The following is a 17444-nucleotide window of genomic DNA, read 5'->3' on the forward strand; positions in this document are numbered from 1 at the left end:
TTAGCTGTTTATTTTACTTTGAGTCTGTTTTATTGTCAAAAGATACAAAAGGATTTATTGCATATATCATCCCTATTATAATGTCATCAAATATGTAGGACCTTGCCTCCTGTGTCTTTATTTTAGGGCTTTAACATCCCATAGAAATTCAAGAGGCTTCAAGAACCTCATACTCTACTCTGGAAGACTGAATTTAAAAGGAAAAGGGAAAACACATTTCTCTTTGGCTTTAGGTAAATTCACTGAGAGATCAGGAGGTTGGGTTGCCATGACAGTGATTTGAAAACAGTGGGACTGCAGAATCTAGTTTAACTCCGTTTAGTGCAACTCATTTCAGTTCAACAAACATTTATTTTGCTCCCACTATGTGCAAACCACTGTGCTGGGGCTGAAGATTCAAAGACAAAAAACAACACAACAAAACACAGTTCCTGTCCTTGCTGGGGATACAGAGATGAAAAGAAGGAAAGAAGATTTAAAAAAAAGAAGGAAAAGATTTCCTTCCCTTCTTCTTCTTGTTCAGTTGTGTCCGACCCTTCGTCACCCCATATGGGGTTTTCTTGGCAAACACTGGAGTGGTTTGCAATTTCCTTCTCCAGTTTATTTTAAAGATGAGGAAACTGAGGAAAACAGGGTTAAGTTGCCCAGGGTCACACAGCAAGAAAGTGCCCGAGGCTGGATTGGACTCCTGGCCCAGTGCTCTATCCACTGAGCCACCCGCGCTGCCTCTCTCTTACTTATGTTCTACTGGTTCAATTCAGATTTGGACTCCAGAGCCCTATGTAGAATGGCTTCAGAGCTCCCACCCATACCCAAGACTATACCTGTTAAGTCTCCCCCAATAGTAAGGGAAGGGATGTTCCTTCTGTTCCCTTCTTCCTAACGTTGGTCAAGTTATTTTTTTTTACAAGACCACTCACTAAAGTAGCAAAGGGTACCCAAAGAATTGATTAGCTGACAAAGGTAAAAACGGCCGAATTAGGTGTAGACTAGGTGGGTGAAAGGAAGGAGTTGGAAGAAAAGGAAGAATATCTTCTATTTCAACAGTGGTAGGTAAGGTGCCTCTTTAAGTAGATAGTGAAAAGGTGGTACCCTGTGGAGGTCTGCTTTTCTCTCTCCTATCTCAAATCCCCAGGCGCAGGGCCTTGCACTTGTTGGTTGTTAAAAATTGTTTAATTTGAGTTGACTTGAATTGAATCGAAGGGAAGTGTTTTCCTGGTAACTTGTGTCTGGGTGCCCTAGTGTGAAAAGAACTCCTCAGGACCAGTAGCATGCCCGTGACAGTTAGGCTGAAGGGGAGGTGACCCCCAAAGGGGGAAAGGAATTGTAGCGGGAAAATAGACCCAAATACTCTTGAAGGTCAATGGAGTGAAAGGGAAAGGGAAACAGAATCTGCGGGGGGAGAGGAATTGCCGGTGTCGCTCCCTAATGGTAGTGAGTGGAAGGGAAGGTGTGTCTTCCCCTGTGACGGTGGAGGCAGTAGGGAGGTATCTGCTGGAAGGAAATGGGAGGTGTCTCTGATGTTTATTTTTGCTTAGCAACCTGCGGCCAACTACTTCCCCAGCAGTCTGCCCACACGCGCCCTGCCGCCTCCCCAACATTCTTAGGGACGGGAGAGCGGTCTCTTTGACTAAGTAAAACGTGGCGGGTGTGTTGGAAGCCCCCTTCCCCCTCCCAGGCTCTCAGGATTTCCCCCCCCCAAGCCTGGCTGAGCGAAGGGCCGTGTGGGTTTTTTGGCTGGCTGAGGTGACGGAACAACAACTTTGGATATTTTAAACATAGGTTTGGGAAGGTTGGATTCGTTTGGATCGGGGCGGTGCTTGGCCAGGGTCGGGGTGGGGTTGAGTAGGGGAACAGTGTTGTCGGTGAGGGCGAGAGAAAATGAGGCATTTTTGGTCAGGGGCGAGAGGGGGCTCTGCAGATATTTCCTTAGAGTGAGGTTACTGGAGCCTGGGCGGTGGAGGAGAGGAGGGGTCTTTGCAGATGACTGGGAGAACAGGAAAGCCAGGGGGGAGGGGAGAAGGTCCCGGGCGGACGGGAGTGGAGGGGAGCGAGAGGTGGAGGGGGGTGCTCTCTGCAGAGGGCTGTAAGGGAGGGAGGGTGTTTAAGGCTGCTTACAGTTTGGTAGGGAAGGGGAAAATATATATGCAGCTGGTTTGGCAGGGGAGGGATTTCTGTAGTTAGTTGTTTAGGAGTGGGGCGACTGTGTGTGTATGTATGTACGTGTGTTGGGGGAGGGTTGGGTTGGGTGGGGAGCAGGGGACGGGCTTGCACTGCTGAGTGACTGCTAGGCTGGGAGGAGGGGAGCCCAGGCAAGCGAGGAGCAAGGGGCGGGGACAGCGCTCTCGGTCTCAGCCCGGGGAGAGAGAGAGAGAGAGAGAGAGAGAGAGAGAGAGAGAGAGAGAGAGAGAGAGAGAGAGAGAGAGAGAGAGAGAGAGAGAGAGAGAGACACACACACACACACACACACACACACACACAGAGACAGAGAGTGTGTGTGTGAGTGTGAGTGCATGAGCGTCTGAGGACTGGGAGGAGGCTCTCCAGCTCGCCTGGCCCTGGCCCTAGCCACTTTCCCCAGCTCGCTCCTCCGTGCCCCTATGTGAGGGAGTCGGGGAGGTCGGCGGCGGGGGTGGGGGAGGGTGGAGTGATGTGCATGGGCCGGGGGGTGGCGGCGGGGCTTCTGCTGCTGCTGCTTTCGGAGGAAGAGGAGGAGGACGACGGCGGCGAGGAAGAGAGTAGGGGGCTCGCGGCGGCGGGCCCGGGCCCTGGGGATGCAGCGGAGTGTGTGTGTGTGGGTATAGCTCTTTGGAGAACGCGACCAGGCGCCGGGGATCGGCTACGGGAGAGCAGACTAGGAGGAGGCGGCGGCGGCGGCGGCGGCGGCGGCTGCAGCGAGAAGTAGCAACAGCAGCAGCAGCAGCAGCAGCATTGGCAGCAGCAGCAGCGGCCGCCCTGAAATGCATTTTCCTCTCCAGCGGCCATGTTAACCAGGAAACCTGCTGCCGCTTCTGCCGCCTACCCAGCTGGTAAGGAGGAGGAGGAGGGGCACGCGCGCCGAGCCCCGCGCTAGAATCCAGCGGGGCTGCTGCAGCTGGCAGCCCGGGCCCCGCATGGCCATCCCCGGAGACCTGCCATCCCTGCCCACAGGGGCTGGGGAAGAGGGGGAGGGGCCGCCGAGCAAGGTCCGGGCGGGCGCGGGGAGCGTCTGGAAACAAAGTCCAAGGCGAGGCAGGGCGCGGGCGGAGCTGGGGCCCGGGGCGGGCGCCGCTCTAGGCGCGCCCTGGGCCAGTCGGAGCCCGCTCAGGCCGGGAGCTGCTGCTTCCTGCTGCTGCTGCTGCTGCTGCTTCCCCGGGTGGGCGCCGCCACTGCGCGCGGGGGCTCGCTCGATCTTTGTTCCCTAGGGCTGGAAATGCCCCCCTTGAAGCGGGGATGCACGCGTACTGTGGCGGGAGGGCTTAGCTGGCTGGGCTGTCTGCCCTCTATGCCCCACTGCCTTGGAAACTCGAATGTGCAAACCTAGGGCGACCCCCGGGGGCATCTGCAATTTCCTCAGGTTGGGTTTGGGAATGGAGGTGGGGATGACTGAAGAGAGCCCAGGAAGAGTCCGAAAGATTGTTCCCACCCACCAGACTCCCTTCTACCCTCATCGCCTCTGTGCTCCCCTTCCTCCCAGCATATGAACACACACAAACACACATAGACACACACAGAGGCTCGAGCTGACATACACCCTCCATCAAACCTCCCCCCCCTCCTCGCCAGACGTCGCCTAAAACGTGCACCAAGTCCCCCCAAAAGGCAGTTTCTTTCTAGTCTCTTAATCTCTATTCGCGCCTGAGAGATTGCTTTAACTTTGCAAATGCTGGCGACCCTAATGGGGAGTAGGCGGATCCGAGAGCTGTGTGCTGGTGTGCTTAGCGTTGGTCATTAACTTTTCCCGGACGTCCGTCCTCCCCCACTCCCCCCCGCTGCCCCAAATGGCTGTTGTGCGGGGCCCGCGCCTCCCCTTTCACAGTACTACCCCCTCCCCCACGGGGGGGTGTTGTTTTTGCTCCTACGGGCTCAAGCGAGGCCCAGGAGAGGGCCCCCGGCTGGTCTCGGGGCGCTGGCCGAGGCCCCTCTCGTTCGCTTCCTCTCTGACTCTCTTTTGTCTCCCTCGTGTCTTCCCCAGGCAGAGGAGGGGAAAGCACCGTCCGTCAGCTGCAGGCTTCGCCGGGACTCGGAGCTGGGGCTCCCCGGAGCGGAGTGGGGACTGGCCCGCCGTCCCCCCTCACCCTGCCGCCTCTCAGGTCCAGCAACACTGCGGCCGCTGCCGCGGCCCACACGGTGAGAGCCCCCCGGGGGGAAATGGAGGGAGGAGAGCCCGAGAAGGGCCACCGAGAGGTGGCCACACCGAGGCTTGTGCCTTTCCACACTGGGAGCTGGAAGGTGGAAGGGCAAGCTTAGAACTAACTCCTGCACCCAGGGAGCTGAGAGAGGCACTAAAGGCCATCTAGACTACCTCCTGTGTTTTACAGAGGAGGAAACTGAGGCCCAGAGGTGAGAAATGACTCTGGAATACTTTGGCTTGGCTTGGATTTGAACTCAGATGGCTAGATAACCATACCGTGCTGTCCTGACTCAACTAAGTCAGGTCCTAAAACCTGTAGCCACAAAGGAGGATTTCCTTTTCTTTCTCTCTCCCCCCACTGTATTTCCTCTTTCCTTGCTGCCTGCCTTCTCTCTTCCTGCCTTCCCATGCCATCCCTTCCTGCTCATAAAGCACCCCTTCCCCACCCCCATGTAGTTATTTATAGAAACAAATGTGCTAGGGCAGAGTCACTGGGCCCTACCCGGAAAATTGATCCCTGAATGAACCTCCCAGACCTCTCTCACTAGCCAGAAGGGAGCCGTGCCAATGACCCATTGCTTGTATAGGCATGTTTTATGAGTGTTACAAGTTTGATCTCAATGGAGGGAGTAATTAAAATAGGAGGAAAAAATAAAAGACCATCAAGGCTAAAAGCACAACAACCACTAGGTCCCTACAATTTGACATTATAGCAATGGTAACCAATAGCCCTGTCATCATAGGGAGAAAGGTACAAATATCTAAATATTTTAATAAGAAGGAAGCCAGGAAGCCCAAATATTTTGTTCCTTCTGCGGGTTACAAAACTGAATTTTGCACCATCAGTGCTTTTTCTCCACTCTCATGGACAGATCATGGATGACTTCTGCAATAAGAGAAGAAATGTGTTTGGAGGTAGTGATGGGCCCTTTCCCTCTTTCTTCAGCCAGATCCTCCAATCCAGTTCAATTGGGCAGACAGCCATCTGTGGTCACTGTTAAGAGTGTTTTCCAGAGTCAGGGGTGGGGTGGGATGGGGCAGCTCTATCTGGCAGGTGCTTGCCCCAGAAATGACATCACTTAACAGATGGAAATTCAGGCCTTGCCCTCTTTTTTTTTTCCCCAGTAATGCTTTTTTTTTTCTTTTTGTTCAGAAAGAGACATTACAAGTGGGTGACAAGGTTGATATAACTGCCTCTTCATGCTTATGAAGGGGGATGTTGAATTTCCCCCATATCCCCCACTTCAGATCTATAAAATGGCATGTTTTGCTAATACTAATCTAGGACATTAGTGAGCTAAGAATTCACTATAGAACTTAGATATTATATTGGACTATGGGCACAGGTACAGGCAGATTTGTATTATTATACAATGCCTTAGAAAATATGCATTAGAAAATATATTTGTTGCAACCAAATATTTTAGGGTATTTTGTTTTTTGGGAGCCTGTTTTTTTTGGGGGGGTATCATCTGATATTTTACTAAATAGGTTAAGTCCAGGTTTTTACTAAATGTTGTAATGACTCTGAGTTCCATCCAGCCTTAAATCTATGATTCCAAGTTTTCCCAACTTTAACTATCATAGAATCATAGATTTAGATCTGGAAAAGGACCTGATTGGTCATGTAATTCAGTGGCCATTTTACCAATGAGGAAACTGAGGCCCAGAGATATGAAGTAGTCAAGATCATAGGTCACACAGCCCAGGGTCACACAGGTAAGTAGGCTGCTGATACAGAAAGCTATGATCTACTAGAAGAAAGTGCCCTATTTATATCTAGAGTTCAGTTTGATAGAGGGGTGCCTTTTTGATCAAAGAACCAATTTGCACTTCAGAACCCTTTGAAATGAAAATAGTTGATTGATTTAAAAGAAGGCCTCTATAGAGTATACACTACAATAATAGTAATAATAGTAGCATTTGTAAGGTTTGCAAAACACTTTGACTGTATTATCTCCTTTGATCTTTATAACGACCCTGTGGAGAGGATGCTATTATTACTCCAATTTTACAGAAGAGGAAATTGAGGCTGAGAGAGTTTAAATGATTTGCCCAGGGTGATATAGCTGGTATCTGAGGTAGGATTTGAACTCAGTTCTTCATGACTCCAAGTGTAACACTATGCACTGCCATACCTGGCTGCCTTTATTTCACTTTGGTGTATCAGAAATCTTATTGGGGTTATTATTCAACTACCTGTCTCAGAGCTCATCTTGGTATCAGCTTGCTGGACCTGTGTGTGAACTCTGCATGAGCTGTCAATTACTAGATATTTATGGGTTAGGAAATTGCTGGGATTTTTTGTTTTTGTTTTTTTCTGTAGAAGGAGACTGGTCAGGGGGAGACATTGCATAGTAGTCAGAAATTTCACAGAGAGTAAACTGAAGCAAATGAGGTCCAGAGAAGCTGAGCTTCCCAAGGTCACATGGTAACTGAATTTAACTCCCACTACTGCACATTGGCTGAGGCTGTCAATTCTAGTAAGTGTTTCTAGGTTATAGAGAAAGGCTAATACACTTTTCTGAACCTATATCTCCTCACACTTGGCAGGCTGTTAGAAGTTTTTATTTTTAATTTTAGGACAGTTAGACCTGGGAAGAGCTATTTTTAAATGAGTGGAAAAAAACAAGACATTCTGGAGGGAGAAAATGATCTTGTCATAGGTGCTTGCCCCAGTGTCTCTTTGCATACATTATAGTAAGGAGGGCCCTAAAAGGTAATGTTAGGTTACACATATAACATAAAGATTATGAACTTTGAGACTTAACTTGTCCCCTTTACCCTCTTCTTCCTGACTCTCTGTATGTATGTGACATCCATCTATCCATCCATCCATCTCTGTATCTATTTCCATCTATCATCTATTCATCTCTCTCTGTCTCTGCCTCTGCCTCTATCTCTCTGTCTTTGTCTCTGTCTCTTTCTCCCTCTGTCTGTGTCTCTCTTATCTATATGTCCACCCCTATGATATATCTCCATTCACTTTATTTACCTTTGAGCACTGAGCTAAAAATATTCCAGGTATCCTTTTACGGGTTGTCTTGAAGCATATGGGAGATACTACTGTAGCATTTTCCTCATTTAATTTTCAAATGTAGCTTGATAACATTTCATGGTGCTATTCTTTGTAAATCTTTCTCCAAGTATTAATCACCCATGCCAGAACTCAATGGGGACTCAATAATTGGTAGCATCCCCATTTAGTGGATGGAAGTATTTCAAAGCAGAGAAATGTAAACAGATGGTGTACAAGGTGGAGTTGAAATTCTAGCCTTCTTGGATTCTGTCTTTTCCTAGACCACTAGAATATGCTTTTGATGACATCAGAGTGGTGTATTATGACATTTAAGGTACTTGGGAATGTTAGCTCTTTGAGTTAGCAAGGGTTTGTCATTGTATTATTGGCAGTGATTAAAATTACCACACAGAGTACAGCACTGTTTTTGTTATATTTTTCAACATTTTTTTTAAAAAAAGTGTTCTTTGAGCAGAGTTCGGTGATCAGAGGAATTTTTACAATGGAAACAAGCTAGTCTAGATTAGAGACTGTCTGGCAACATCATGGGACAGTACAAGAGGTATTGATTTTTAAGTCTTGAGTTTATTACCTATCCCTGGCAGTTGTATATTCTGGAAGTAATTCTAACTAACTTCTTCTTCCCCCCTTCCCCCAGAGAATTTTTAGGCTGCTACAAATTGTTCCCAGGTTTAGGACAATGGATCTGCTATGTAGAATTGTTATTTATTTTAAAATGAGCTTTCACTGAATTCAAAGTCTCAATAATAAATACAGTACAAGACTCAAGGTCTGGAGACTTTGATCCCTAGAGATATTTGTCAATCCCCTGGGCTTTGATTTCATGTTTTCTTATAATATTATGTAAGGCAATTCTCAAAAATAATACAGTCCAATATGGAGATTGACCAGGGATTGTTGATAGTTAAATCATAACAAAATCATTTGTTTCTGGAACCTACAACTATTCCATAATTTATATTTACAATTATGTAAAACACAGAAATGTCTATTTAAAAAATCTTGAAAGTTCTCAAATACCAAGTTGAACTTTTTACACTTAAAACAAAATGTCTCTAATGCCATTGAGAAGCCTCCAAAGTCCCTAATTTTATTTATTCCCTAATAAAGCTCCAGCACTTTTATAGCCTTGCTGTGGCAGCTTAGGCTTTCCTGAACTCTGCTGTTAGAGTTTCTCTACCTTGACCTGGACAGATTGACTCTCTTGGAAAGATTTGGGCATTTTAATTTTCAGGCTTGCTCATATTTCTTTTTGTTTTTGAGGCCATTAAAAAAAGGGAAATTGGGGAGAACAGCTGGAAACTAGACTGGCAAGCATTATAAGTATCCTGCTACCTTTATTTCCCTAATTTTACCATTTAGGAATCTGCCCAGTATTTTTAAAAATATCTTTTCATTCATATATTTTGTTTTTACATTACCTAGATTTTCCCTTTTAGTCTTTCCCCTCCACCATCCCCACAAGACATCCCTTATAACAAAGAATTGTGCTACCCGGTGTTTGGTATACAGTAAAAGTGATAATTTGTGCAATTTATGTATTCTTTAAAACCTTCATTTTTAAAAGCATTGGCAAATTGATAACAGAAAAAAAATTCCATTCTTCATTGCCTTTAAAAACTTTACGAGCATACATCATTGTTTTTGACGGCCTGAAATGTCAAATGCCTTCGAAGTGTACATGTAACAAAACTGACTATGCAAATAGCTAACATACTTTCCACATCTGCATACATAGTATCCACTAAGAAAAAAATCACTAAAAATAGTGGTTGGCTATTATGCTACTAAATTACCATTTACTAACAGAAACTATCCTGTGCTACATAGTACGTTGTTATATTTCCACCAAGCAGGCCCAACTGTCCTGTAAAGCAGATCTTATGATTAGAAGATCCTAGATTTAAAACTGGAAAAGACCTTCCAGATGCACATATGTATCTGGTGTATCTCTGGAGAAATAATATATCTACGTATATAAGATATAGACCTCAGATAATTTAAAGAATATTAGACATAGAGTTTAGAAATATAGATATCTATATCTATCTGTATGTCTCTATGTAGATAAGTAGATATAAATAGATAGGTATAAATATCTATCTAAATATGTAGGTAGCATCTAATTTCAACACCCCTTGTTTTAAGGAAACTGATACCGAGAGAGTTTAAGTGATTTATTTGCTGGGAAGTAGCAAAATCAGTCTCCCATCACCTCACCCCTGGATTACTGCAGTAATCTGCTGGTGGGTCTGCCTGGCTCAAATCTCTTCCCACTCCAGTCCAGCCTACATTCAGCCATTAAAGAGATTTCCTAAAGGGCAAGTCTGACCGTGTCACCTGCCACTCCCTACCCCCCACTTAATAAACTCCAGTGGCTTCTAAATGCCTCCAGTAACACATACAAACTGCTCCGTTTGGCATTCAACGCCCTTCATAGCCTAGCCTCCTCTTACCTTTCCAAAACACATCCTTTTTAATTCAGTGACACTGGCCTCTTGGCTGTTCCATTTTTCTGGCCCCAGACATTTCCGTGGGCTCTCTCCCATGCTTAGTTCACTCTCTCTCCTTTGCTCTGATTACTGACCTCCCTGCCTTCCTTTAAGTACCAACTAAAATCCAGTCTTTTTTACAGGAAGCCTTCCCCAACCTCTCTGAATTCCAGTGTTTTCTAAGTCATAATTATTTACTATTTATATTGTACATAGCTTGTTTTATAGATATTTGATTTCAGATTATCTTCCCTATTAGACAGTAAGCCCCCGAGGGAAAGGACTGTCTTTTGCCTCTTTTTGTATCCAAAGTGCCTGGCACATAGTAGGTGCTTATTGATTGATTCAAATGCAAGTGCTCTAATTCCAAACCCAGCGCTCTGTCCACAATGGAAAATTGAAAGCAGTCCTTCCCAGGATCAAACATGGAGAAATGGAAAGGACTTTATAGACCATGAAGGCCAACCCTCTCATTTTTCAGATGAGGAAACTGAGGCCCTATCAGGTCACTTAAGCAGCGTGTTAGAAAGGCAGGAATGTTCCCATTCCATCACAGTGCTGGTTAGGGACCCCTGGCATACTCACATTAATGAACTTTTTGGAGAGGAATGCTACCTTTATGGTGGCATGCATACCTGAAGTTGAAATTGCTAACAAAATGCCCTGAGTTTTTCCTGTAGCACAAGGATGTAGTCTTCTGGATTGACTTGAGCTAGTGACCAAATGGCTCCCTGGAAAAAGTGAAGGGGTTGAATTATTTGTCAGAACAGATGATCTTTTGTGGCCCTAGCTCTGATAAAAAGTACAAGACCTTTTAGATAAATAGGGTAAGGTTTTTATAAGATGTCGCTGTGAGTATCTCCATATTTGATTTGGTGAAATGAATACATGTCCAAGATTGACTGATCTTGTTCTCCATTAAGAGTGTTCTCTGGGGGCAGCTAGGTGGTATAGTGGATAGAGCACTGGCCCTGGAGCCAGAAGGACTGGAGTTCAAATCCAGCCTCAGACACATAATGCTCACCAGCTGTGTGACTCTGGGCAAGTCACTTAATCCCAGTTGCTACACACACACACACACACACACACACACACACACACACACACACACACACACACGGTGTTCTCTGGCCCAACAGTAAATGATTCATGCCCATCTTTGTGTAAAAGCTCAAAATTCATAGCAATAGGTGGAGGATGGAGAGGAAGACAAAGTGCCTATGGAGATAGGGTGACTTTGGGGAAGGTAGCTTCTTTTTCTCCTCCTCCTCCTTCTTACTTTCCTTCTCCTCTTTTTCCTCTTCCTCTTCCTTCTCCTCTGGGCTTTCAGCATCTTCACTGCCATCTTGTGGATCCATGTTTATGGAATGCCTCCAGAGTATATAACCCTCAATTTGCTAGCAAATTTAATTCTGAAATGTAAATTAAGCTATATGGGGCAAGGTGGAAGGAAAGTTGACGTATAGAATGCTTAGTTCATAGAGAGAGCCTTTATGTTCTAATCACGACTTATATCTTTGACTTCTAGATTACTGGTGGCAAGCACGTTGTGAATGATCACCTGGTCATTGGCAGCCACACACAACTCCAGGTACAGCAGCTTTTCGAAGATAATAGTAATAAGAGGACAGTTCTTACTACACAACCAAACGGGCTTACAACAGTTGGTAAAACTGGATTGCCACTAGTACAAGACAGACAATTGGACAGCATTCATAGACGTCAAGGGAGCTCCAGCTCTTTGAAGTCTGTAGAAGGGACTGGGAAAGTGAAAGCCGCCTCTATGACACCGGAACAGGCAATGAAGCAATATGTGCTAAAGCTAACGGCCTTTGAACACCATGAGATTTTCAGTTACCCTGAAATATACTTTTTGGGTCCAAATGCGAAGAAACGCCAGGGCACGACCGGTGGCCCAAACAATGGTGGCTATGATGATGATCAGGGCTCTTATGTCCAAGTGCCCCATGATCACATTGCTTATAGGTACGAAGTCCTAAAGGTCATAGGGAAAGGGAGCTTTGGACAGGTGGTGAAGGCCTATGACCACAAAGTGCATCAACACGTTGCCCTCAAGATGGTGAGGAATGAAAAGCGTTTCCACCGGCAGGCCGCAGAGGAAATCCGGATCCTGGAGCACCTGCGGAAGCAGGATAAGGACAACAACATGAACGTCATCCACATGCTGGAGAACTTCACTTTCCGCAACCACATATGCATGACCTTTGAGTTGCTGAGTATGAACCTCTATGAGCTGATCAAGAAGAACAAATTTCAGGGCTTCAGCTTACCCTTGGTTCGAAAATTCGCCCATTCGATTTTGCAGTGCTTGGATGCTTTGCACAAAAATAGAATCATTCACTGTGACCTTAAACCCGAGAACATCTTATTAAAGCAACAGGGTAGGAGTGGTATTAAGGTGATTGATTTCGGCTCCAGTTGTTATGAACATCAGCGTGTCTACACGTACATTCAGTCGCGTTTTTATCGGGCACCGGAAGTGATCCTTGGTGCTCGGTATGGAATGCCCATCGATATGTGGAGCTTGGGCTGTATTCTAGCAGAGCTCCTGACAGGTTACCCTCTCTTGCCTGGGGAAGACGAAGGGGACCAGCTGGCCTGTATGATTGAACTCTTGGGCATGCCTGCCCCCAAATTGCTAGATGCATCCAAACGAGCCAAAAATTTTGTGAGCTCTAAGGGTTATCCCCGGTACTGCACTGTTACAACTTTGTCTGATGGTTCCATCATTCTAAATGGCGGCCGCTCCCGAAGGGGGAAACTGAGGGGCCCACCAGAGAGTAGAGAGTGGGGGACTGCACTTAAGGGGTGTGACGATCCTCTTTTCCTTGATTTCTTGAAACAGTGTTTAGAATGGGATCCTGCCATACGCATGACCCCCGGCCAGGCATTGAGACATCCCTGGCTTCGGAGGCGCTTGCCAAAGCCTCCAACTGGGGAGAAAACAACAGCAAAACGGATAACAGAGAGCACTGGTGCTATAACGTCTATTTCCAAGTTACCTCCACCTTCAAGCTCAGCATCCAAACTAAGGACTAATTTGGCACAAATGACAGATGCCAATGGGAATATTCAGCAGAGGACAGTGTTGCCAAAACTTGTTAGCTGAGCTTGAGTGCCCTAATGCTGGTAATCCGAGAGATACTATATTGCTGGGCCTTATTCATTTGAAACAAGTAGCTCAGATATGTTTTCATTTGCTCAATAATTTTACTTATTTGTATCTTTTTAGCACTTATTTTAATGTAAGAGTTGTTCATTTTGTTTTTATAAAGTATATGGGGACAATGCTTTAAGTTTTTATAGTTTTAAAGAATGTTTCGTCTTCTAAAGTATGATGAGCCTTACTGTATTTCGTGTGGCAGAGTAATAAATATCAGTGGCAGGCCATTGATTACAACATGACTGTCATGCATTACAGCTTGGTGTCAAAGATAATTCACTATGTTTTTATGGGTTCACATTATTATATTTTCCTCAGAGTGGTTGCCCCGTAGGGCTCTCCCCATCTTCAACATTTGCCCACAAATGGAGTGTGTACTGTTGTTTTCCATAACATTACCTGGGATGTAGGGGTAGGAGTGGTTAGGGTGGAAGTGATCTGTCCTCTGAAGGTACAGCTGTGTCCTATAATATTTTGAAAGGTCACTCTTAAGATCAGTGTCCAAACAAAAGCAAAAATAAAATCCGTAAGATAAATTTTTGCCCTGTTAGCATTCAGATAGTGTGTAAAAAGCTAGAGAAGCAGACTGTGGGTGGATGAATGAAGATGGGAATCTGTGCACTCTTCTACATCTTACAATATGACAGATGAGCAGCTTTGTAAAGAGAAAGTCATGTATTGCAAAATGTTTTAAACCTAATTTTAGATGCGTAGCCCATGGAGTATTTCTCTTTCTCTCTGTCCCTTCATTCACTCCTTACCTAAACGCCCCCCTGCCCTCCTCCTTGTCCCACTCTGATATCTCTTGCTTGCAGCCACAGTTTGCTTATTTTTCTTTCAAGTAGACCCCTGGATTGTTAACATAGAGAAGACTTTTCATTTCTGATGGATTATGACTTCAGTTGAAAACTCTAGGAGAAAAACTAGATTGACTAGCTACGTGTTGAACCAAGATGCTACCAAAAGTTTCTTTTAGCCCAAGAACTTATTCTTCACTAAGAAAAAGTTAAATCTCCTCTATTAACGGAAATACCTGTAGCTGCCCCGGTTAGGATTGATTCACACCAGCACAAAAAAAAAAAGGAATAATTTAAGGACACATTCGGTTTTTTTACTTATTCTCCAGGAATGATAATTGAAAGAAGAGTAGAAATTACATTCCTATTATTTTATTTTATATTTTATTTGGAGAGCATTTCTCATTTTTATAGGGAAGACACTTCATCTAGAAGAATAATTACCCAGCATTAGGAAAGGGAATACTTCTTCTCTGAATAGTAATGATTCCTATGACTACAAAGTCAGTATTTCATCACAAATTGATCAACAGTGAGATGCACCAGATAAGTGAGGGCAAAAGAACAATGTTACAGAATGTGTAATTTAATATAGAAAGATTTCTGGCTATTTGGACAAGAGGCTTTAGTTAGGGTAATAAATTAGCATAAATGATTTTTATATGAACAGAGAATCTTAAATTGCCTGTAAATTGTTTTACAAGTACTTAAAGCATGGTCCCCAGTGAGGCCAAGAAAGTTTCCGGTTAATTTCTTCTCCTATTTATCTCACAACTTCATTTCTTTTTTTCAAAATAACAAAACAGTTTTGAACAAAACCTTTTATTTAGCCTCTTGGGTTGGTTAATAGTGGAGAAAAATGCTCAGGAAATACACAAATATTTGCCAAAAAATCAATACTTTAAAATTAAAATTCATTTTTGTTAAGGTATTGGTGTTGATATTTACTTTAATATTTAAAGTTGTCACCAATAAATTAATCTGTACTTTTTCTTTATTTAAAAATGATAGCTTCTTGGCCCTAGTCCAAATAAAATGTTGTAGAATACCGAATGCAATTAATTCTATGTAATCTGTGAGAGTGCAATAATAGATGAGTGTTGCATTTTAAATGATACTAATGTGATATACAACCTGATCGATGGCTTTTGAAATTTAAATATCAGCTTATTTAGTAGTAACATTCAACCCTAGGAAATCTGAGGTTTGGTTGCCCTGTGAACCACAAGTCTTAATGATGGTTAATTTCCTTATGAAATCAACAAAACAAAAATGTCAAGACTCAATTTTTCTTTTCCTTATTCCTTTGCTTCTCCTCTCCCCTTTTAATTTCCAGTTTGTCAATATTTAGTTTTAAATATTGAAGCCTGAGCCTGAGCCTGCTTTTAATATACATTTCATAATAAAACAATTAAAAACAGTCATTGATGGGTTAATGCCACTTGTCTTCTTTTCTAAATTTTTTTTTCTCCCACCCAACTGGTTCTTAAAATGCCAATAATGCATTTGTGACTGACTATTCATAAATGCAACCGGAAACTTTTAGGCCAAACTTGAGTGTGCAGAGATATTTTTTTAACCCCAAATACAGTGAAATTTCCTCTATACTTAAAAAAAAAATCCTGCTATATTAACAGCTTTCTGTGATATGGCTGCTTTAAAATATTCTAGCATATATATACATATATATATAATGTAAAGAAGGAAAAATGTTGCATCTTGCTTTGATGTAAATTCAAAAATTATTTTATTAAGGGCTCTGATAGGCTGCAAGGAGTTGGCTTGGAAACAGCACTTAGCCTCACAGGTGACCATTGTCTAGGGATGTCTGAGCTGTTTTCAGACCAAGTAATAGCACCGTGTTGTCTTGTCTTTGCTTGCAGTCTCATTTGGCTCAGTTTCTTGCACCACTGGAGTGTTTATTGCCACTTAAGTGTATTGCTAAAACAGTGGAAGGACAGAATGATGCAAGACTGTGTAGATTAACAATAGAGTATGAAAATCGTGCCCTTAGTGTTAACAATGTGCCTTTTGTTCTGAATGCCATGTTGTAAGGCATGCATCTGGGCTTCTCTGACCCTTTGAACATGAAGTAGTAAGGACCAGGAACCTATTTTAAAAAGGTAAACCTGTCTTCAAACATCAAGTTAACTTTCAAAGGCCTTAATGCAAACCATAAGGCATGAGTCACTCGCCATATGGGGGTGTCTCAACACACACCACCTTGCCACACACAGGTGTTGCCTACTTTACTTAAAGGGTTGAAGACAGCATTCCTTAGTTATTTGTATCTTAACATCAGACTGATTTTTTAAAAGCTATTTTTTTGTTATGTGAACACTAGACAGAAATCAACTGTATTTGTAAAATTTACCTCAAACTGTTTAATTTTATAGTGTGATTAATCCCAGGGCATTTGGTTTGAACCAAAGTGCATTCCTTTTCTATGAACCTGGCTCTAGTTAAGGCAAAGCCAGGAATTTTTACAATTTGGGTGCGAGGCACTTAAGCCACTTTTACCTGAATGGGTGGTTTGGAGTCATACGAAATCACTCCATCAGAATGTTAGAAAACACTTTAGACATCAGTAGCATTGGGCCATATTGGAATCTTTTAAGCCAGCAAATGGAAGCATGGATTATTTTGAAGAGATGCCATTTGTTTTTGTAGGTTTTTTTTCTCATCAAAAAGATATTTCTGGTAAGCAGAAGATTTTTTTTTCAAAAAAAGATTCTGTCAGTAAAGATTTTAATATTGCCCAATTCAGTGCTACAGTAGCATTAAGACACACACATCGTGAACGATTTGTTTCTAGGGGCTTGTACATCTCTGCTATGAAAATATATCAGAAGTCATTGTAATTACTCGGCTCAACTGCTACAATTATGTCTAGGCAGTGGCTTGGGTTTTTATCAAGCGACAACTTAGACAACGTGACTGTGATATGCTGCAACTGTGTGTACTGAAAATATGTGAAAAAAACGATTGAATGTGGATTGTATATATGTATGTAAAAAAAAATCTGTGAGATGCTGCTGTCGCCACTGAACATTAAATATGTTATAGTGGATTCTAATCCTAGTGGCCAGTTCTATGATACTGTGTGTATTGTACAGCTGATGGCAGGAGATAGACTGTTTAGTGAATATTTGTTGAATTTTATTGTTGTGGCCAGAGATCATTTCAGAATAAAATTTTAATGTCCTACCTTTCCTTTCTCCCCTTCTCTAACTAGAGGTGATCCTCCCCCATATGATCTGAATGGTTTAATTGGTCTGGAAAATCTGGAAAAAAATTTTTCTGGATGCTACACAGGTAAATTTGTGTCAGCCATCTCAAAATTAAAAAAAAATTCACTTTGTTCATTTGTCATAATATGGATTCAGCATGAGCTTGAAGTTTCAAGTCAAAAAGACTTTTTAACAAAAAAAGTTAAAATAGGTCTTGTTCTTAAACTATTCTGTACTGTTCATCTGTTTGCAGTAGCATTTTTTATGGTTCTTCCCTCATTTTCTGTTCTTCTTTGTGTGGCCCTTGGCATATGCTTCCCTGTGAATATTAAAGCTATAATGGTTCTGGAGTCCTCAAGGTACCAGTC

The 17444-nt window shown here is 43.4% G+C and overlaps 1 protein-coding gene across 1 annotated transcript; it reads left to right on the forward strand.

Annotated features, from left to right (window-relative positions):
- The first annotated feature begins 2940 nt into the window (after positions 1-2940).
- DYRK2 (dual specificity tyrosine phosphorylation regulated kinase 2) lies at positions 2941-17053 on the forward strand. Its single transcript, XM_020990212.2, has 3 exons — positions 2941-3029; positions 4175-4329; positions 11394-17053. The coding sequence occupies exons 1-3, from the start codon at positions 2984-2986 to the stop codon at positions 12993-12995; spliced, it is 1803 nt and encodes a 600-aa protein (XP_020845871.1). The 5' UTR covers positions 2941-2983; the 3' UTR covers positions 12996-17053.
- Positions 17054-17444: the final 391 nt, after the last annotated feature.

The sequence above is a fragment of the Phascolarctos cinereus genome, unplaced genomic scaffold (assembly GCF_003287225.1).
Source record: "Phascolarctos cinereus isolate Bilbo 61053 unplaced genomic scaffold, phaCin_HiC Scaffold_1;HRSCAF=81, whole genome shotgun sequence".
NCBI classification, from domain to species: Eukaryota; Metazoa; Chordata; class Mammalia; order Diprotodontia; family Phascolarctidae; genus Phascolarctos; species Phascolarctos cinereus.

Excerpts from the sequence above, each read along its gene's own strand:
- DYRK2 (XM_020990212.2), top strand. The coding sequence starts at position 2,984 with ATGTTAACCAGGAAACCTGCTGCCGCTTCTGCCGCCTACCCAGCTG. Across the intron at positions 3,030-4,174 it reads TTCTGCCGCCTACCCAGCTG|GCAGAGGAGGGGAAAGCACC; the intron begins GTAAGGAGGAGG and ends TGTCTTCCCCAG. Across the intron at positions 4,330-11,393 it reads CCGCTGCCGCGGCCCACACG|ATTACTGGTGGCAAGCACGT; the intron begins GTGAGAGCCCCC and ends TTTGACTTCTAG.